Source organism: Bufo gargarizans, unplaced genomic scaffold (genome assembly GCF_014858855.1).
Source record: "Bufo gargarizans isolate SCDJY-AF-19 unplaced genomic scaffold, ASM1485885v1 original_scaffold_1094_pilon, whole genome shotgun sequence".
NCBI lineage: Eukaryota > Metazoa > Chordata > Amphibia > Anura > Bufonidae > Bufo > Bufo gargarizans.
The window spans coordinates 102850-125254 of NW_025334235.1; the positions used below are offsets into that span (position 1 = coordinate 102850).

At 50.6% G+C, this 22405-nt stretch overlaps 1 protein-coding gene across 4 annotated transcripts in view; it reads left to right on the top strand.

The window, feature by feature from the left end:
* The window catches only part of SEMA5B (semaphorin 5B), a 170696-nt gene that overhangs the window by 96762 nt on the left and 51529 nt on the right, over positions 1–22405 (top strand). For all 4 annotated transcript variants that reach the window (XM_044273746.1, XM_044273748.1, XM_044273745.1 and 1 more), the window contains one exon: positions 21805–21922. In XM_044273746.1, the coding sequence (XP_044129681.1) occupies positions 21805–21922 (118 nt within the window). The remainder of the gene's footprint in view (positions 1–21804; positions 21923–22405) is intronic.

The following is a 22405-nucleotide window of genomic DNA, read 5'->3' on the forward strand; positions in this document are numbered from 1 at the left end:
CTCCAGACATTACATCACATGTGACTGATATCAGCCGCTCCTCTTATAACGCTCCAGTGCTGATATAACCTCCAGAGACATTACATCACATGTGACTGATATCAGCCGCTCCTCTTATAACGCTCCAGTGCTGATATAACCTCCAGAGACATTACATCACATGTGACTGATATCAGCCGCTCCTCTTATAACGCTCCAGTACTGATATAACCTCCAGAGACATTACATCACATGTGACTGATATCAGCCGCTCCTCTTATAATGCTCCAGCGCTGATATAACCTCCAGAGACATTACATCACATGTGACTGATATCAGCCGCTCCTCTTATAACGCTCCAGCACTGATATAACCTCCAGACATTACATCACATGTGACTGATATCAGCCGCTCCTCTTATAACGCTCCAGTACTGATATAACCTCCAGACATTACATCAAATGTGACTGATATCAGCCGCTCCTCTTATAACGCTCCAGCACTGATATAACCTCCAGACATTACATCACATGTGACTGATATCAGCCGCTCCTCTTATAACGCTCCAGTGCTGATATAACCTCCAGAGACATTACATCACATGTGACTGATATCAGCCGCTCCTCTTATAACGCTCCAGTGCTGATATAACCTCCAGAGACATTACATCACGTGTGACTGATATCAGACGCTTCTCTTATAACGCTCCAGCGCTGATATAACCTCCAGAGACATTACATCCTATGTGACTGATATCAGCCGCTCCTCTTATAACGCTCCAGCACTGATATAACCTCCAGACATTACATCATATGTGACTGATATCAGCCGCTCCTCTTATAACGCTCCAGTGCTGATATAACCTCCAGAGACATTACATCACATGTGACTGATATCAGCCGCTCCTCTTATAACGCTCCAGCACTGATATAACCTCCAGACATTACATCACATGTCACTGATATCAGCCGCTCCTCTTATAACGCTCCAGCACTGATATAACCTCCAGACATTACATCACATGTGACTGATATCAGCTGCTCCTCTTATAACGCTCCAGCGCTGATATAACCTCCAGAGACATTACATCATGTGACTGATATCAGCCGCTCCTCTTATAACGCTCCAGCGCTGTTATAACCTCCAGAGACATTACATCACATGTGACTGATATCAGCGGCTCCTCTTATAACGCTCCTGCGCTGATATAACCTCCAGACATTACATCCTATGTGACTGATATCAGCCGCTCCTCTTATAACGCTCCAGCACTGATATAACCTCCAGACATTACATCACATGTGACTGATATCAGCCGCTCCTCTTATAACGCTCCAGCGCTGATTATAACCTCCAGACATTACATCACATGTGACTGATATCAGCGCTCCTCTTATAACGCTCCAGCGCTGATATAACCTCCAGAGACATTACATCATATGTGACTGATATCAGCCGCTCCTCTTATAACGCTCCAGCGCTGATATAACCTCCAGAGACATTACATCACATGTGACTGATATCAGCCGCTCCTCTTATAACGCTCCAGCACTGATATAACCTCCAGAGACATTACATCATATGTGACTGATATCAGCCGCTCCTCTTATAACGCTCCAGCACTGATATAACCTCCAGAGACATTACATCCTATGTGACTGATATCAGCCGCTCCTCTTATAACGCTCCAGCGCTGATATAACCTCCAGAGACATTACATCACATGTGACTGATATCAGCCGCTCCTCTTATAACGCTCCAGCGCTGATATAACCTCCAGACATTACATCCTATGTGACTGATATCAGCCGCTCCTCTTATAACGCTCCAGCACTGATATAACCTCCAGACATTACATCACATGTGACTGATATCAGCCGCTCCTCTTATAACTGCTCCAGCACTGATATAACCTCCGGAGACATTACATCCTATGTGACTGATATCAGCCGCTCCTCTTATAACGCTCCAGCACCTGATATAACCTCCAGAGACATTACATCACATGTGACTGATATCAGCCGCTCCTCTTATAACGCTCCAGTACTGATATAACCTCCAGACATTACATCACATGTGACTGATATCAGCCGCTCCTCTTATAACGCTCCAGCACTGATATAACCTCCAGAGACATTACATCACATGTGACTGATATCAGCCGCTCCTCTTATAACGCTCCAGTGCTGATATAACCTCCAGAGACATTACATCACATGTGACTGATATCAGCCGCTCCTCTTATAACGCTCCAGTGCTGATATAACCTCCAGAGACATTACATCACGTGTGACTGATATCAGACGCTTCTCTTATAACGCTCCAGCGCTGATATAACCTCCAGAGACATTACATCCTATGTGACTGATATCAGCCGCTCCTCTTATAACGCTCCAGCACTGATATAACCTCCAGACATTACATCACATGTCACTGATATCAGCCGCTCCTCTTATAACGCTCCAGCACTGATATAACCTCCAGACATTACATCACATGTGACTGATATCAGCTGCTCCTCTTAGAACGCTCCAGCGCTGATATAACCTCCAGAGACATTACATCATGTGACTGATATCAGCCGCTCCTCTTATAACGCTCCAGCGCTGTTATAACCTCCAGAGACATTACATCACATGTGACTGATATCAGCGGCTCCTCTTATAACGCTCCTGCGCTGATATAACCTCCAGACATTACATCCTATGTGACTGATATCAGCCGCTCCTCTTATAACGCTCCAGCACTGATATAACCTCCAGACATTACATCACATGTGACTGATATCAGCGGCTCCTCTTATAACGCTCCAGCGCTGTTATAACCTCCAGACATTACATCACATGTGACTGATATCAGCGGCTCCTCTTATAACGCTCCAGCGCTGATATAACCTCCAGAGACATTACATCATATGTGACTGATATCAGCCGCTCCTCTTATAACGCTCCAGCGCTGTTATAACCTCCAGAGACATTACATCACATGTGACTGATATCAGCGGCTCCTCTTATAACGCTCCAGCACTGATATAACCTCCAGAGACATTACATCATGTGACTGATATCAGCCGCTCCTCTTATAACGCTCCAGCGCTGTTATAACCTCCAGAGACATTACATCACATGTGACTGATATCAGCGGCTCCTCTTATAACGCTCCAGCGCTGATATAACCTCCAGACATTACATCCTATGTGACTGATATCAGTCGCTCCTCTTATAACGCTCCAGCACTGATATAACCTCCAGACATTACATCACATGTGACTGATATCAGCCGCTCCTCTTATAATGCTCCAGCACTGATATAACCTCCGGAGACATTACATCCTATGTGACTGATATCAGCCGCTCCTCTTATAACGCTCCAGCACCGATATAACCTCCAGAGACATTACATCACATGTGACTGATATCAGCCGCTCCTCTTATAACGCTCCAGTACTGATATAACCTCCAGAGACATTACATCACATGTGACTGATATCAGCGGCTCCTCTTATAACGCTCCAGCACTGATATAACCTCCAGACATTACATCCTATGTGACTGATATCAGCCGCTCCTCTTATAACGCTCCAGCACTGATATAACCTCCAGACATTACATCACATGTGACTGATATCAGCGGCTCCTCTTATAACGCTCCAGCGCTGTTATAACCTCCAGACATTACATCACATGTGACTGATATCAGCGGCTCCTCTTATAACGCTCCAGCACTGATATAACCTCCAGAGACATTACATCATGTGACTGATATCAGCCGCTCCTCTTATAACGCTCCAGCGCTGTTATAACCTCCAGAGACATTACATCACATGTGACTGATATCAGCGGCTCCTCTTATAACGCTCCAGCGCTGATATAACCTCCAGACATTACATCCTATGTGACTGATATCAGTCGCTCCTCTTATAACGCTCCAGCACTGATATAACCTCCAGACATTACATCACATGTGACTGATATCAGCCGCTCCTCTTATAATGCTCCAGCACTGATATAACCTCCGGAGACATTACATCCTATGTGACTGATATCAGCCGCTCCTCTTATAACGCTCCAGCACCGATATAACCTCCAGAGACATTACATCACATGTGACTGATATCAGCCGCTCCTCTTATAACGCTCCAGTACTGATATAACCTCCAGAGACATTACATCACATGTGACTGATATCAGCGGCTCCTCTTATAACGCTCCAGCACTGATATAACCTCCAGACATTACATCCTATGTGACTGATATCAGCCGCTCCTCTTATAACGCTCCAGCACTGATATAACCTCCAGACATTACATCACATGTGACTGATATCAGCGGCTCCTCTTATAACGCTCCAGCGCTGATATTACCAGCAGGGTGAGTAATATGCAGGAAGTTGAGTGTTAATGACAATGATATCACTGATGAGACTGGGCGCTGTGATGCCCGCTGTACCCGCAGACGCTAGTATCAGGAGTAAGGGCAGCTCTGTATGTTGGGCATTACATGTCCCTCATCTGCTCATTATTGCTGGGCACAATAACTCCCATCATCCGCTCGGCTGCTCTGTGGTGCTGGTAGAGGCAGATATCAAGATTTATCAGAAGTTTTCAGTTTTTTTGCATTTGTAAATATGTAAATTTTCTCTATAAATCTGCCGATTCTGCGGCTGCTCAGCGAGCGCACAAATCACCGCAGTAAAGAATCGTCCCAGACTATGGTGGAGGATGGGGGTATTAGAAGATCCTTCCCTGCAGATATTCACTGAATGGGATGATGGGGGTCATTGTGTCCCTTGTAGATGTGCTGATTTGTAGCTCTCTGTCCGGGCTGATGCCGCTGCTCTCCGGCTGCCGCCGCTGACCTTGCTCTCTGCATTGTCTTTATATTTCCATGTCTTGTGCTTGTAAATGTTTAACGGCGGATATAAAGCGGCCGTCCCCCCTGTTTTATGATATTTTGGCGCTCCCCTCCTTGGCCGGTCCTGGCGCTTGTCCCCGAGCAGCGGGGAGAGGACGCTGCTGATTTATTGGCGCAGTTTTGAGTCGAGCGCTCGTCGTCTCTGGATGTTTTCACTCGTGTCATTAAAGTGATAAAATGGCCTCTTATAGGAGAAGCTCTTCACATCAGTCCATCAACCTGCGCAGGGGGGGGGGGGGGGCGGTGAAGTTGGCAGCAGGCGGCGATGCTCCGATGGAGAGTGACTACATTCTGCTTTATTGTGCCCGCTTGGTCTGTGCTGTGTATTAGCGAGAGGATTAACCCATTACTGCCATATGGAACCCGGTAGGAAAAAGCATCATGGGTACCGTAGAGGCAGACCATGCAGCTGTTGTGGGGTCCTAGTAGACGCAAAGAGGAAGATGAGGCGCTTCTGGGTGACAAGTGACAGGCACACTGGCCTCAGTTACTGCGCGGGAGCAAGGGAACTGCGCACAGTGGCTGCGCGGGAGCAAGGGAACTGCGCACAGTGGCTGCGCGGGAGCAAGGGAACTGCGCACAGTGGCTGCGCGGGAGCAAAGGAACTGCGCACAGTGGCTGCGCGGGAGCAAGGGAACTGCGCACAGTGGCTGCGCGGGAGCAAGGGAACTGCGCACAGTGGCTGCGCGGGAGCAAGGGAACTGCGCACAGTGACAGGAGAGAATGTTTTATTTTGTGTGCCAGGTGCACATGTATCTGGATTTTTCTGTACAGTTGGGAGTGGAAGGGGTTAATTCCTGTCATTTGCTTCCGTGTGTCATCTGGATGTGTTTTTTTTTATTTTTTTGGTTCTTTTGCATTTTTTCTTGCAGTTTTTTGGCAGGGTGGGGGTCCTGGGTGCTGTAATAAGTGGTGGGTGCAGTACGGCGGCAATGTGATCGGCCGTGGCATCTGCTGCTTGACACCTCTCGAGTCTCCACTGTGTTATTACGCCTCCTGATGACTGAGAGGCGAAAATCCATTTCTCGTCCTGTAAGACCTCGCTGTCCCAGATAACGATCCGTGTCAAGTGGTGGAATTCTGATTAATGAGATTCTTCCAGTGCCTGACATGGGTGAGAAGGCTGGGGCACCGGCCTGGGCGCAGGGAATGGGCACTCGGGTGTTATTATGTATCCAGCCTTACAAGGAGCAGGCATTAAGTGCCTCCGCAGCATCGCTCCGCGTCTTCACTTCTAGAAATTAGTCCTGATTTCTAGAAGCAATTTTCTTCCTGTAGAGTTAAATGAGATCAAAATAATGCAAAATACTCCAGTCACATCCAAAGATGTTTCATTGCTTCTGGTGCATTGTCTATAGCGATCATGTTGTATTATGGGCCATTAGTGTATATGATTGCAGTGCATTATAGTTGTGTATGTGCCAGACAGGCTGATTCCCGGTGTCAGTCAGCAGAATCTTGATTGCTGCTCTGAAGACATTCAGATGACCTAGTGCACGGTTTGCTCTTGGCTGTATGCCCCTTGTGGGTGGCTCTGCTGCACTGTATGTTGCTGTGTGCCATGTACACATAAGCCCCAGACATTGTGTGAACTCCAGGCCGTACTCCCTGGCACATCATGTAGTATCATTTACCCATCATTGGAGCTGAATGCCATTGGCAGCGGTGCAGGGGCTGGAGCCGTCCTGGCAGGAACCCACAATGTTAGGATTTTGTTTCCACGGAGAAATCTGCCGGGGAGCGTGTATTAGTCTGACCACAAATTGCAGCCTGGATACCCCATTCCTGCGCCCGTCCTCAGCCTGGTAATAACTGTGGCCTGAGCGTGACCCCGAATCTCTGCACAACCGGTCACATTGTGGCGCAGTCTGATCCCCCTGCTCTATAACACGCTGCCTGCAGATTACATGGTGACAGGTTCTCTGTATATATAATCTGCTCAGCTCCTCCTGCTCTATAACACGCTGCCTGCAGATTACACAGTGTCAGGTTCTCTCTATATATAATCTGCTCAGCTCCTCCTGCTCTATAACACGCTGCCTGCAGATTACACGGTGACAGGTTCTCTGTATATATAACCTGCTCAGCTTCTCCTGCTCTATAACACACTGCCTGCAGATTACACGGTGACAGGTTCTCTGTATATATAATCTGCTCAGCTCCTCCTGCTCTATAACACGCTGCCTGCAGATTACATGGTGACAGGTTCTCTGTATATATAACCTGCTCAGCTCCTCCTGCTCTATAACACGCTGCCTGCAGATTACATGGTGACAGGTTCTCTGTATATATAATCTGCTCAGCTCCTCTTGCTCTATAACACGCTGCCTGCAGATTACACAGTGACAGGTTCTCTCTGTATATATAATCTGCTCAGCTCCTCCTGCTCTATAACACGCTGCCTGCAGATTACACGGTGACAGGTTCTCTGTATATATAATCTGCTCAGCTCCTCCTGCTCTATAACACATTGCCTGCAGATTACATGGTGACAGGTTCTCTGTATATATAATCTGCTCAGCTCCTCCTGCTCTATAACACACTGCCTGCAGATTACACGGTGACAGGTTCTCTGTATATATAATCTGCTCCGCTCCTCCTGCTCTATAACACGCTGCCTGCAGATTACATGGTGACAGGTTCTCTGTATATATAACCTGCTCAGCTCCTCCTGCTCTATAACACGCTGCCTGCAGATTACATGGTGACAGGTTCTCTGTATATATAATCTGCTCAGCTCCTCCTGCTCTATAACACGCTGCCTGCAGATTACACGGTGACAGGTTCTCTGTATATATAATCTGCTCAGCTCCTCCTGCTCTATAACACACTGCCTGCAGATTACATGGTGACAGGTTCTCTGTATATATAATCTGCTCAGCTCCTCCTGCTCTATAACACGCTGCCTGCAGATTACATGGTGACAGGTTCTCTGTATATATAATCTGCTCAGCTCCTCCTGCTCTATAACACGCTGCCTGCAGATTACATGGTGACAGGTTCTCTGTATATATAATCTGCTCAGCTCCTCCTGCTCTATAACACGCTGCCTGCAGATTACATGGTGACAGGTTCTCTGTATATATAATCTGCTCAGCTCCTCCTGCTCTATAACACGCTGCCTGCAGATTACATGGCGACAGGTTCTCTGTATATATAATCTGCTCAGCTCCTCCTGCTCTATAACACGCTGCCCGCAAAATACATGGTGACAGGTTCTCTGTATATATAACCTGCTCAGCTCCTCCTGCTCTATAACACACTGCCTGCAGATTACACGGTGACAGGTTCTCTGTATATATAATCTGCTCAGCTCCTCCTGCTCTATAACACGCTGCCTGCAGATTACACGGTGACAGGTTCTCTGTATATATAATCTGCTCAGCTCCTCCTGCTCTATAACACGCTGCCTGCAGATTACATGGTGACAGGTTCTCTGTATATATAATCTGCTCAGCTCCTCCTGCTCTATAACACGCTGCCTGCAGATTACATGGTGACAGGTTCTCTGTATATATAATCTGCTCAGCTCCTCCTGCTCTATAACACACTGCCTGCAGATTACATGGTGACAGGTTCTCTTTATATATAATCTGCTCAGCTCCTCCTGCTCTATAACACGCTGCCTGCAGATTACATGGTGACAGGTTCTCTTTATATATAATCTGCTCAGCTCCTCCTGCTCTATAACACACTGCCTGCAGATTACACGGTGACAGGTTCTCTGTATATATAATCTGCTCAGCTCCTCCTGCTCTATAACACACTGCCCGCAAAATACATGGTGACAGGTTCTCTGTATATACAATCTGCTCAGCTCCTCCTGCTCTATAACACGCTGCCTGCAGATTACACGGTGACAGGTTCTCTGTATATATAATCTGCTCAGCTCCTCCTGCTCTATAACACGCTGCCTGCAGATTACATGGTGACAGGTTCTCTTTATATATAATCTGCTCAGCTCCTCCTGCTCTATAACACACTGCCTGCAGATTACACGGTGACAGGTTCTCTGTATATATAATCTGCTCAGCTCCTCCTGCTCTATAACACACTGCCCGCAAAATACATGGTGACAGGTTCTCTGTATATACAATCTGCTCAGCTCCTCCTGCTCTATAACACGCTGTCTGCAGATTACACGGTGACAGGTTCTCTCTGTATATATAATCTGCTCAGCTCCTCCTGCTCTATAACACGCTGCCTGCAGATTACATGGTGACAGGTTCTCTGTATATATAATCTGCTCAGCTCCTCCTGCTCTATAACACACTGCCTGCAGATTACACGGTGACAGGTTCTCTGTATATATAATCTGCTCAGCTCCTCCTGCTCTATAACACACTGCCTGCAGATTACATGGTGACAGGTTCTCTGTATATATAATCTGCTCAGCTCCTCCTGCTCTATAACACTCTGCCTGCAGATTACATGGTGACAGGTTCTCTGTATATATAATCTGCTCAGCTCCTCCTGCTCTATAACACGCTGCCTGCAGATTACACGGTGACAGGTTCTCTGTATATATAATCTGCTCAGCTCCTCCTGCTCTATAACACGCTGCCTGCAGATTACACGGTGACAGGTTCTCTGTATATATAATCTGCTCAGCTCCTCCTGCTCTATAACACTCTGCCTGCAGATTACACGGTGACAGGTTCTCTGTATATATAATCTGCTCAGCTCCTCCTGCTCTATAACACGCTGCCCGCAAAATACATGGTGACAGGTTCTCTGTATATATAATCTGCTCAGCTCCTCTTGCTCTATAACACGCTGCCTGCAGATTACATGGTGACAGGTTCTCTGTATATATAATCTGCTCAGCTCCTCCTGCTCTATAACACACTGTCTGCAGATTACACGGTGACAGGTTCTCTGTATATATATAATCTGCTCAGCTCCTCCTGCTCTATAACACGCTGCCTGCAGATTACACGGTGACAGGTTCTCTGTATATATAATCTGCTCAGCTCCTCCTGCTCTATAACACGCTGCCTGCAGATTACACGGTGACAGGTTCTCTGTATATATAATCTGCTCAGCTCCTCCTGCTCTATAACACACTGTCTGCAGATTACACGGTGACAGGTTCTCTCTGTATATATAATCTGCTCAGCTCCTCCTGCTCTATAACACGCTGCCTGCAGATTACACGGTGACAGGTTCTCTGTATATATAATCTGCTCAGCTCCTCCTGCTCTATAACACGCTGCCTGCAGATTACACGGTGACAGGTTCTCTGTATATATAATCTGCTCAGCTCCTCCTGCTCTATAACACGCTGCCTGCAGATTACATGGTGACAGGTTCTCTGTATATATATAATCTGCTCAGCTCCTCCTGCTCTATAACACGCTGTCTGCAGATTACACGGTGACAGGTTCTCTCTGTATATATAATCTGCTCAGCTCCTCCTGCTCTATAACACGCTGCCTGCAGATTACATGGTGACAGGTTCTCTGTATATATATAATCTGCTCAGCTCCTCCTGCTCTATAACACGCTGTCTGCAGATTACACGGTGACAGGTTCTCTCTGTATATATAATCTGCTCAGCTCCTCCTGCTCTATAACACACTGCCTGCAGATTACATGGTGACAGGTTCTCTGTGTATATAATCTGCTCAGCTCCTCCTGCTCTATAACACGCTGCCTGCAGATTACACGGTGACAGGTTCTCTGTATATATAATCTGCTCAGCTCCTCCTGCTCTATAACACACTGCCTGCAGATTACACGGTGACAGGTTCTCTGTATATATAATCTGCTCAGCTCCTCCTGCTCTATAACACGCTGTCTGCAGATTACACGGTGACAGGTTCTCTCTGTATATATAATCTGCTCAGCTCCTCCTGCTCTATAACACGCTGCCTGCAGATTACATGGTGACAGGTTCTCTGTATATATAATCTGCTCAGCTCCTCCTGCTCTATAACACACTGCCTGCAGATTACACGGTGACAGGTTCTCTGTATATATAATCTGCTCAGCTCCTCTTGCTCTATAACACGCTGCCTGCAGATTACACGGTGACAGGTTCTCTGTATATATAATCTGCTCAGCTCCTCCTGCTCTATAACACGCTGCCTGCAGATTACACGGTGACAGGTTCTCTGTATATATAATCTGCTCAGCTCCTCCTGCTCTATAACACACTGCCTGCAGATTACATGGTGACAGGTTCTCTGTATATATAATCTGCTCAGCTCCTCCTGCTCTATAACACGCTGCCTGCAGATTACACGGTGACAGGTTCTCTTTATATATAATCTGCTCAGCTCCTCCTGCTCTATAACACGCTGCCTGCAGATTACATGGTGACAGGTTCTCTTTATATATAATCTGCTCAGCTCCTCCTGCTCTATAACACTCTGCCTGCAGATTACATGGTGACAGGTTCTCTGTATATATATAATCTGCTCAGCTCCTCCTGCTCTATAACACGCTGCCTGCAGATTACATGGTGACAGGTTCTCTGTATATATAATCTGCTCAGCTCCTCCTGCTCTATAACACGCTGCCTGCAGATTACACGGTGACAGGTTCTCTGTATATATAATCTGCTCAGCTCCTCCTGCTCTATAACACGCTGCCTGCAGATTACATGGTGACAGGTTCTCTGTATATATAATCTGCTCAGCTCCTCCTGCTCTATAACACACTGCCTGCAGATTACATGGTGACAGGTTCTCTGTATATATAATCTGCTCAGCTCCTCCTGCTCTATAACACGCTGCCTGCAGATTACACGGTGACAGGTTCTCTGTATATATAATCTGCTCAGCTCCTCCTGCTCTATAACACACTGCCTGCAGATTACACGGTGACAGGTTCTCTGTATATATAATCTGCTCAGCTCCTCCTGCTCTATAACACGCTGCCTGCAGATTACACGGTGACAGGTTCTCTGTATATATATAATCTGCTCAGCTCCTCCTGCTCTATAACACGCTGCCTGCAGATTACACGGTGACAGGTTTTTATTTTCGGAGCTACTCTCCCAGTTAGGTGAGGAGGGCGGTGCAGCAGGGTCCCCGTGACCCGTCGTCCTCTGGCCCTGGTCAGATACCCGGCGATATTTGGCGGAGAATCCACTTGTTTTTACAATACTTTTCCTGTCCTCCTCGCTGTTGCGCAGCTTTCGTAGATGCTCGGCCTCTTGCGTTCCTGTGTGTCAGTATAGCTGGAGGTTCTCCTGTAATTGGTGTGCTCCTCTCCCCAAGGACTGCGACTCTCATCATTGCAGTAATTGCAGTCTACAGGTCGCCGTCTGCTCCGATTCCTTCTTCAAAGCCGCGTAGACCCCACTCAGCGCAGGTCTTCTTCTGTCTGCTCCGTTATGCAATGTGGTCGCCACCTAAAATGGTAAATGTGTGGAGGCTCCACTGACCTGAGCAGACGGCTGGGAGCGTACGGTGATGGCGACAACCACAGGAGTCTGTCTGATCAGGGGGTTGTCGGGTTCAGGACGGGGGGCCTTAGGGCACCACTGGGGCGGGTGCAGTCATCCTCATGTGTCCGTCCACATCCAGTCAGTTGGACCCTGCGTCTGACGCTTAATGACGTGGTCATACATACATACGTGATACACGCACACACAACGCGCATTGTCATCTGGCGGAAACTCATGGAAATGCAAAAACGTGACCACAGACCCCATAGAAACGATGGACGCTGCGATCGGTGAGTACCGGCGGGATTCGTGACTGCGGCGGTCTGCTTTTTAGAGGGACAGGACGTTACTAATTGATGAGACGGGGGCTCTGATTGACACGTAGGCGGAGCAGCGCCCCCTAGCGAGCAGATTGTGGATTGCTTCTCGCCTTGGAACATCTTCGGGTCTAGGGAGCGTTTAAAGTTATTTTATTTTCAGATGAAATGAATGAATAAGAACATGAAAACCGCCGCAATTAAAAGCGGAATCTGTGAAGGGCCCCTCCGCTCCCCCGCCAGCCCCTCATTACAGACAAATAGGAGCTGATTGTAAATTACAGCCGTTCTGCCGACAGCGGGATTGTAAAGATCGACTACGGATTTCACAGCGCACGGTTCATCTCCTGATCGCCAGCCTGTGTCCGTTCTATGCTACATTACCGCCACAGCGCGACACTCCTGACATTTAAGCCGCGGCGCGATTTTATAAATGTTTCCCCATTTTTTCATTTATATTCCAGACCTTTTTAACCCTCAAGTTTGTTGCTCTTCAGCTGTTGTTGAACCACAGGTCTCAGCATGTCCTGATTCCTAAGCTGAGGGGACGGTGTGGTTGGGGGGGACGGAAGGTTGTGATCTTTACAGTATGGCAGGGGTCAGCAACCTCTGGCTCTCCCAGCATGGTCGTCACTTGTGTGGCTGTCCTCTGAACATCCATAGAAGTGACTGGAGCATGCTGAGGGTTGTAGTTTCACAGCAGCCGGAGTGCCGCAGTTTTCTGATGGCGGTTGTACACGTGACGTCTTCATACAGCACCGGGTGGCGGGGCTCCTGGACATGCATTGTAGGGCTGCATTCACACACAACAGGCAGACGTTTCTGCAGCTGTGTGAGTACAGCTCTGAGGCTCCGGCTGCAGATCCCACAGTAGCCATGAAAAGGGGACATTCCATCCAGGACTGACCCCGGGTCGGCGAGATAATGGGGAACATTAAGACAATTGAATGTGAAGTCACGGGAACCTGGTGCCATAACGCAGCGCTCTCTCCATCTCCGCCGTAATGTTCCTCTGAGCAGAGAACAAAGCAATTACGGGGCGGCTACGTGAGCGCTTCTCCTCCGCCTGGATAGCACTATTTGTCACCCCCAGTAATGGCTGCCGAGCTGGGGCCGAGCCGGGTGATTGCGGGTGTATTTATGGCTCCTGCAGAAGAGGCGCCGGGGGGATTACAGGGATCTGCAACTTCATTCTCCTGGGACTAAAGGGTTAACGGTGCCGGTAATGGACTTTGGGATATGAGCCTGGACCCTGGTTTGGGTGACTTTTGTCACGTCCCGATCCGATCTACAACGCTGCGGCTGTGGAGGGCGATATTGTGCCTCGTCTGCCTTCATACATTATCAATAAAATCCGAGCGGCTTGTGCTGAGAGCCCGGAGCCTCCCCTGCAGTGTACAGCATGGCGCACATTATTGGATTATGGTGGATGTGAAGCCCCGGCAGAGAGCGGATTACAGGCTAATAGGATTGCACTGACTCCTCACTGCTACTCCAGATCTGTGACTGCCGCCGCGTTTCCCCTGCGTTACCGTCCTGTGACCCCTCGCCCTGTGGAGCGCCGATGTTATGTCTGCGAAGAGCTCCTGCTCTGGAGGTCGGAGACTGACCTAGGAGAGCCCATCAGGGGTCCACCGGGTCAGACCTAATGCCAGTGGTGCCAGGAACAAGAACTGTAGATGGGCACAGCTTATCCCCCACTATTTCATTGACTAGTCCCCCTATAATTGAGCCCCTGGTTTCTTTCTGCCATCTTTTTTCCCATAATTGCTCCTTCACCGCCAATTATGTTTTAACCCTTGCTCTCCCATCTCATGCTGCCTGCCATCTTCCAGCAGCAGTTCTCTGCCCCTTGGAGTGGATGCGGTCGCGGTTCTCATATATATGTTACTATCCACATTCAGCTCGCCATCCGTGGCAGTACTCCGACCTTCAGCCCTGAGTGGGTCATGTCGGGTACTTGGCCCCTGTTATAGGTTCTGCTTGGCGGTCTGAGTGGGTCATGTCGGGCACTTGGCCCCCGTTATGGGTTCTGCTCAGTGGTCTGAGTGGGTCATGTCCGGCACTTGGCCCCCGTTATGGGTTCTGCTCGGCGGTCTGAGTGGGTCATGTCGGGCACTTGGCCCCTGTTATGGGTTCTGCTTGGCGGTCTGAGTGGGTCATGTCGGGCACTTGGCCCCCGTTATGGGTTCTGCTCAGTGGTCTGAGTGGGTCATGTCCGGCACTTGGCCCCCGTTATGGGTTCTGCTCGGCGGTCTGAGTGGGTCATGTCGGACACTTGGCCCCTGTTATGGGTTCTGCTCGGCGGTCTGAGTAGGTCATGTCGGGCACTTGGCCCCCGTTATGGGTTCTGCTCAGTGGTCTGAGTGGGTCATGTCCGGCACTTGGCCCCCGTTATGGGTTCTGCTCGGCGGTCTGAGTGGGTCATGTCCGGCACTTGGCCCCCGTTATGGGTTCTGCTCGGCGGTCTGAGTAGGTCATGTCGGGCACCTGGCCCCCGTTATGGGTTCTGCTCAGCGATCTGAGTGGGTCATGTCAGGCACTTGGCCCCTGTTATGGGTTCTGCTCGGTGGTCTGAGTGGGTCATGTCCGGCACTTGGCCCCCGTTATGGGTTCTGCTCGGCGGTCTGAGTGGGTCATGTCCGGCACTTGGCCCCCGTTATGGGTTCTGCTCGGCGGTCTGAGTAGGTCATGTCGGGCACCTGGCCCCCGTTATGGGTTCTGCTCAGCGATCTGAGTGGGTCATGTCAGGCACTTGGCCCCTGTTATGGGTTCTGCTCGGTGGTCTGAGTAGGTCATGTCGGGCACTTGGCCCCCGTTATGGGTTCTGCTCAGTGGTCTGAGTGGGTCATGTCCGGCACTTGGCCCCCGTTATGGGTTCTGCTCGGCGGTCTGAGTGGGTCATGTCCGGCACTTGGCCCCCGTTATGGGTTCTGCTCGGCGGTCTGAGTAGGTCATGTCGGGCACCTGGCCCCCGTTATGGGTTCTGCTCAGCGATCTGAGTGGGTCATGTCGGGCACTTGGCCCCCGTTATGGGTTCTGCTCAGTGGTCTGAGTGGGTCATGTCCGGCACTTGGCCCCCGTTATGGGTTCTGCTCGGCGGTCTGAGTGGGTCATGTCAGGCACTTGGCCCCTGTTATGGGTTCTGCTCGGCGGTCTGAGTGGGTCATGTCGGGCACCTGGCCCCCATTATGGGTTCTGCTCGGCGGTCTGAGTGGGTCATGTCGGGCACTTGGCCCCTGTTATGGGTTCTGCTCGGTGGTATGAGTGGGTCATGTCCGGCACTTGGCCCCCGTTATGGGTTCTGCTCGGCGGTCTGAGTGGGTCATGTCCGGCACTTGGCCCCCGTTATGGGTTCTGCTCGGCGGTCTGAGTAGGTCATGTCGGGCACCTGGCCCCCGTTATGGGTTCTGCTCAGCGATCTGAGTGGGTCATGTCGGGCACTTGGCCCCCGTTATGGGTTCTGCTCAGTGGTCTGAGTGGGTCATGTCCGGCACTTGGCCCCCGTTATGGGTTCTGCTCGGCGGTCTGAGTGGGTCATGTCAGGCACTTGGCCCCTGTTATGGGTTCTGCTCGGTGGTCTGAGTGGGTCATGTCCGGCACTTGGCCCCCGTTATGGGTTCTGCTCGGCGGTCTGAGTGGGTCATGTCCGGCACTTGGCCCCCGTTATGGGTTCTGCTCGGCGGTCTGAGTAGGTCATGTCGGGCACCTGGCCCCCGTTATGGGTTCTGCTCAGCGATCTGAGTGGGTCATGTCAGGCACTTGGCCCCTGTTATGGGTTCTGCTCGGTGGTCTGAGTGGGTCATGTCGGGCACTTGGCCCCTGTTATGGGTCCTGCTTGGTGGTCTGAGTAGGTCATGTCGGGCACTTGGCCCCTGTTATGGGTTCTGCTCAGCGGTCTGAGTGGGTCATGTCGGGCACTTGGCCCCTGTTATGGGTTCTGCTCGGCGGTCTGAGTGGGTCATGTCGGGCACCTGGCCCCCATTATGGGTTCTGCTCGGCGGTCTGAGTGGGTCATGTCGGGCACTTGGCCCCTGTTATGGGTTCTGCTCGGTGGTATGAGTGGGTCATGTCGGGCACTTGGCCCCCGTTATGGGTTCTGCTCGGTGGTCTGAGTGGGTCATGTCGGGCACTTGGCCCCGTTATGGGTTCTGCTCGGCGGTCTGAGTCGGTCATGTCGGGCACCTGGCCCCCGTTATGGGTTCTGCTCGGTGGTCTGAGTGGGTCATGTCGGGCACTTGGCCCCCGTTATGGGTTCTGCTCGGCGGTCTGAGTCGGTCATGTCGGGCACCTGGCCCCTGTTATGGGTTCTGCTCGGTCCTTGAACAGTTCTATATGTGGATGTTTCCATTACGGCGCTCCTTGCCGGTATCTTTATTGGAGGGGGGTCATCGTAGTTGATTTACTGGTCCTTTGCAGCCTCATACTAATGTGCAGTGATCTGCCTCCCCCGCCCCTCGCCAGCCTCGGTGCCAGTGCTCATGGAGTGACTGCCCCAGGGTACAATACCTAATCATCTCAGTCCATTGTCTCCTCCACTATTCACCCCGTATGTTCTAGTCCATAGATGGATTTTATACCATCTCTAGAATTTTGGAAATTCCACCGGAGCTGGAGGCGATGCTGCCTGACGTTTCCGCCCCTGCCGCCTGCCAACTATTCATGTTCTGCTGCTGCAGGCGACGTCTATGTGCATCCTACGATAAGGAGGGGGAGGGGGGGGCTCAGCACCTGGATCCAGCGGGCGAGGGGGGTTAAAACTTTTATTGTTTTTCTGAAATTCAATTTTTGCGGCCAACTCTGGCTGAATGCCAGTTATATGCCGAATTTCTGAGCGAACGTTTCCAGGCGGCTGCCATGTTCCGCTATATATGTGCGTAGTGGTGCTGTCGCCATGTCTCTGTATACCGCACACGTCACCAGTACAAGTCCCCAGCATGTCATCAGTTCTGATTATACTGGTGTACACCAGTAACCATTGTGCCAAGTCACTGCCAATATAAGTAAAATATCGCCATATACCAACTACTGTTATACAGCAGTCGCTACTGGGCACCACACACAGTGCCCGCCTCATGATATCACCATAGACAAGTTATGAGTGTACCCCCATATATCAGTCACCATTATACTGCCCTATCCAGTACCAGTCATTACTGGGTGCCACTCATAGTACCCGTCCTCATGATATCACCATAGACAAGTTCTAACTGTACTAGCAGATACTATTATGCCACCCTAACTAGTACCAGTCATTACTGGGCACCATTTACAGTACCCGTCCTGATGATATCACCATAGACAAGTCAGAAGTGCCACCATATATCAGTCACCAGCATACTGCCCTATCCAGTACCAATCATTACTGGGTGCCACTCATAGTACCCGTCCTCATTAGATCACCGCAGACAAGTTCTAACTGTACTAGCAGATACTATTATGCCGCCCTAACTAGTACCAGTCATTACAGACACCATATACAGTGCACGTCCTGATGATATCACCACACACAAGTCATAACTGTACCGCCATATATCAGTCCCTATAATACTGCCCTATCCAGTGCCCGTCCTGCTGAGATCACCATAGGGAAGTCACTATTGCTGGTGAGCACCAGTATCGGCCCCATCGTCTTCCCATGTGCCGCACATGGTGTGTATTTCTGTCATATCTCCGCCATGTCTGTGTATTTCTGCCATATCTCCGCCATGTCTGTGTATTTCTGCCATATCTCCGCCATGTCTGTGTATTTCTGCCATATCTCCGCCATGTCTCTGCTCCTCCTGCTCTGCCGTTGTCACGCGGTTAATAATTCATCGCTCGTCAGGAGCGGCGCAGAGATTTTTTGTTTCTCTTGAAGTTCCCGCTCGCTCCATCTCCTCCTTGCGCACGGCTTCCTGCCCGTTTTTCCGGCGCTCCAGCGTTTGACATTCTGTGCGTGTTTCCTAATCACATCTGAGGCAGAATCTTCGCCCTGAGATATGGCGCCACTTTACTCGTCGTGTTTTTTTTTCACACTTGACTAAATCACATTAAAACCGAACAGGAGGACAAACTAGATGCAAAGGCTGCGCTGCACAGACCCACGCAGGCTGCGCCAATTAGACGCTATTCACATCTATTACCGCCAGCGACAGACATGACATTAACCCCTCCGGTGCCTGGGCAGCTCACATCAAATGCCTCATTAACCCCTTCAATTCCCCGGGGGGCCCAAATCAGCCATTCAGTTGACCTCATTTGTTCCGCAGGTGACGTGAACACTAATTGCGGGCACAGACGCTTCGCCCTAGGGCCCGGACTCGCTCTGGGTGGCCCCCGCCAGGGTTTCATTACTCGCTCTCCCAGCTTCCTCTATATTTGGTAAAACTGGTGAAGTTTTGGAGGTTGCACGTTTTGTAGGTATGATCCCCCCCAGATCCCAAAGGGCTGGGATTGTATCCTGCGCGGCTTCCTCTGTGCCCAGGCTCGGAGACCTCGCCTCTGAAAGGAGCCATTGTTCAAAGTTTTCTAGCAAAACACTGTCCAAGCGCAGCCGCCGTCTACTGCTGCCTGTGAAAACTGTATAGACAGACAGACAGACAGCGGCGTCCGAACAGAGAAAGCTTTGTGTAACATTTGGCCTGATAAACCCAGAGCGGAAGGCCCGAGGGCATCTCTGGGACTCCGAAGATTCCGAGAAGGATTCTTCCTCGGAAAGGAGATCGCGCCTCCATAATGCTCCATTTACATGGTGTTTATTTGCATCTCGTTGTCTGACTTTGTTGTTCGGGCCCCGGAGATCCTCATGAAGCGGCGCTGTGTGCGCGGGATGAGACGCTGCTTTGTATTCGTGGCCATGTTTAATGTCACGCCGCCTTTGAACGTGAGCTTGAGGCGTCGGAGAGCGAGATAAGCTATGGCTCCCATCTAGCAAGATAGGAGCTTCTATTATTACGCATCGGATTAAGCCGCCATTGTGATGGTGACCGCCGCAAATTGCTGCCTAGTGAGGTCAGAGGTGGAGATATGAGGGAACCCCGGCTGTGGCGTCTGCAGTAGGGCTGGGCCTATGGCCTAAAATCTATATCGCGATAGAATATGAAGCGTGTGCGATATAACGATATATCACAATATATTCTTTTCTTCTATATGTATACAAATTACATGGCCATCATCATCCATGGCCCCCAGCCAGCGCCATCAGCCCAATGCCATTGCCATCATCATCATGTCCCCCAGCCAGCGCCATCGGCCCCATGCCATAGCCACCATCATCCATGGCCCCCAGCCAGCGCCATCAGCCCAATGCCATTGCCATCATCATCATGTCCCCCAGCCAGCACCATCAGCCCTATGCCATAGCCACCATCATCCATGGCCCCCAGCCAGCGCCATCAGCCCAATGCCATTGCCATCATCATCATGTCCCTCAGCCAGCGCCATCGGCCCCATGCCATAGCCACCATCATCCATGGCCCCCAGCCAGCGCCATCAGCCCCATGCCATTGCCACCATCATCATGTCCCCCAGCCAGCGCCATCGGCCCCATGCCATAGCCACCATCATCCATGGCCCCCAGCCAGCGCCATCAGCCCCATGCCATTGCCACCATCATCATGTCCCCCAGCCAGCGCCATCAGCCCCATGCCATAGCCACCATCATCATGTCCCCCAGCTAGCACCATCAGCCCCATGCCATAGCCACCATCATCCATGGCCCCCAGCCAGCGCCATCAGCCCCATGCCATTGCCACCATCATCATGTCCCCCAGCCAGCGCCATCAGCCCCATGCCATTGCCATCATCATCCATGGCCCCCAGCTAGCACCATCAGCCCCATGCCATTGCCGCCACCATCATGTCCCCCAGCCAGCGCAATCAGCCCCATGCCATAGCCATCATCATCCATGGCCCCCAGCCAGCGCCATCAGCCCCATGCCATTGCCATCATCATCCATGGCCCCCAGCTAGCACCATCAGCCCCATGCCATTGCCACCATCATCCATGGCCCCCAGCCAGCGCCATCGGCCCCATGCCATAGCCATCCACCACCCCACCCTCCGGTATATTCAGGCCCCTGCTAATATACTTACCTTTCCTGCAGTGTGCGAGGCTGGCTGATGGAGTCCGCAGGAGACAGACCGCGTCTTCTTCCCAGCATGCACTGGGAGGGACCTGACGTCACACACAGATGTGTGAACGCAAGGTCCTGGCAAGTGCAGCGCGGTGCAGAGTCGGGAGGCCACGGAGCTCAAGTGAGAAGCTTCTTCAATTCACTGCCGCTCCGTGGTCATCTATCGCGATATCGCGATGTATACAGTATATTGTTGCCCGAATTTATATCATTCATATGGTATCTCGTTGATATCGCCACCCCTAGTCTGCAGCATACTGACTGTTTTCCTGGCTATGAACCCTCAGCTATGTCCTTGCTGCAGCCCAGGGGGTGAGGGGTGGCAGTAGCACCAGGGCTCTAGAACCGGGGGCCACACATGAGGACAGCAGTGCTATAGATGGCAGAGATTTTGGGCCTGGGAGCTTTATGCGACGCCTCTGGCGATTGCGCTGATATCGTGCTCATGCCGATAATTGTGTCACAGGTGAGCGGTCACATGACCCCCGAGGAGGTTTGTTTTGGAGGAGAAACAGTGTATCCGTAGAAGTGATTGAGGGTCATGTGGTGAAAATACTGGAGGATTCTCGCCTCTTCACATCAGGGCGAGGCCCGGCCACTTTGCAGCTTTTCGGTTTTCTGAATGAGTTTTAACCCTTTGATTTTCTCCAGAATAATCTTGGGTTTTGTCTCCTGGTGTAAGTTCATCATGTGGACCTGAAAAGTGAATGAGGATTACAAGAGGGGGGAGGAAAGCGAATGGCGGGTGTGAGCGAATTACACGAGTGAATGAACAAGAGAAGAATGAGAGTCCGTAATGGAGAGTCCATGAAGAATGGGAGTCAATAAGGTTATCTGAAGGGTCAGCGGCTGAGACCTGAGAGAAAGTGAATGAAAAGAGATTGAATGGATGATGATGAATGAGCACCTAGGGTCGACATGTGAAGGAGCGGAGAATGGGGGTTATTACAAATGAGTGAAGAATTAGAGTCCGCGAATGAAGGAAGTAATTGAGAAGAATAGGAATGAAAAGTAAATGTGAATGGAATGACCCCCACCCCTCGCTCCAGCGTCAGTGACCCTACTCGCCCCTCTCTCCCCAGGACGTGCCTTGGCGCCAGAGACCCGTACTGCGGCTGGGACAGTAAGAAGAAGCGCTGCACCACCCTGGAGGACAGCTCCAACATGAGCCTGTGGTTCCAGAACATCACGGACTGCCCGGTGAGTAGAGGTGGTGCCTCCTGCTGCTCAGGGGCGGAGAACGCTAGTCACGTGCTTCATCCCATTACTCCTCAGGGGAAGTGCGTACCTGGAATCTCCGTCTCTGATTGGACAGCACTTGAGCTGTACTGTCCAATCAGAGAAGAGGATTTCATGCACAGTATGGAGTCTTCCTGATACCAGAACGAAGCGCTTACTCGCTTCAGTCTAAAACGCCTCTTGGCACCGTGCGTCAGGGTCGCTTTTCCAAAGTAGCTTTTTATTATTGCAGGGGTTGAGATTAGAAAAACGTGGCTGCTTCCTACCAGTTCCATTACGATCAATAATCGGTATTAGCGGCGCCGCATTTCTCAGACGCTGCAGTGTAAAATCTTCATAAGTGCAGCTCCTAATGTTCCGTCAGCAGGTAGATGCTAAAAATACAGGCGCTGAAAAGGATTATTAGTGTGAGAAGTATGGCTTTCACGCTCCCAGCTGGAGGTT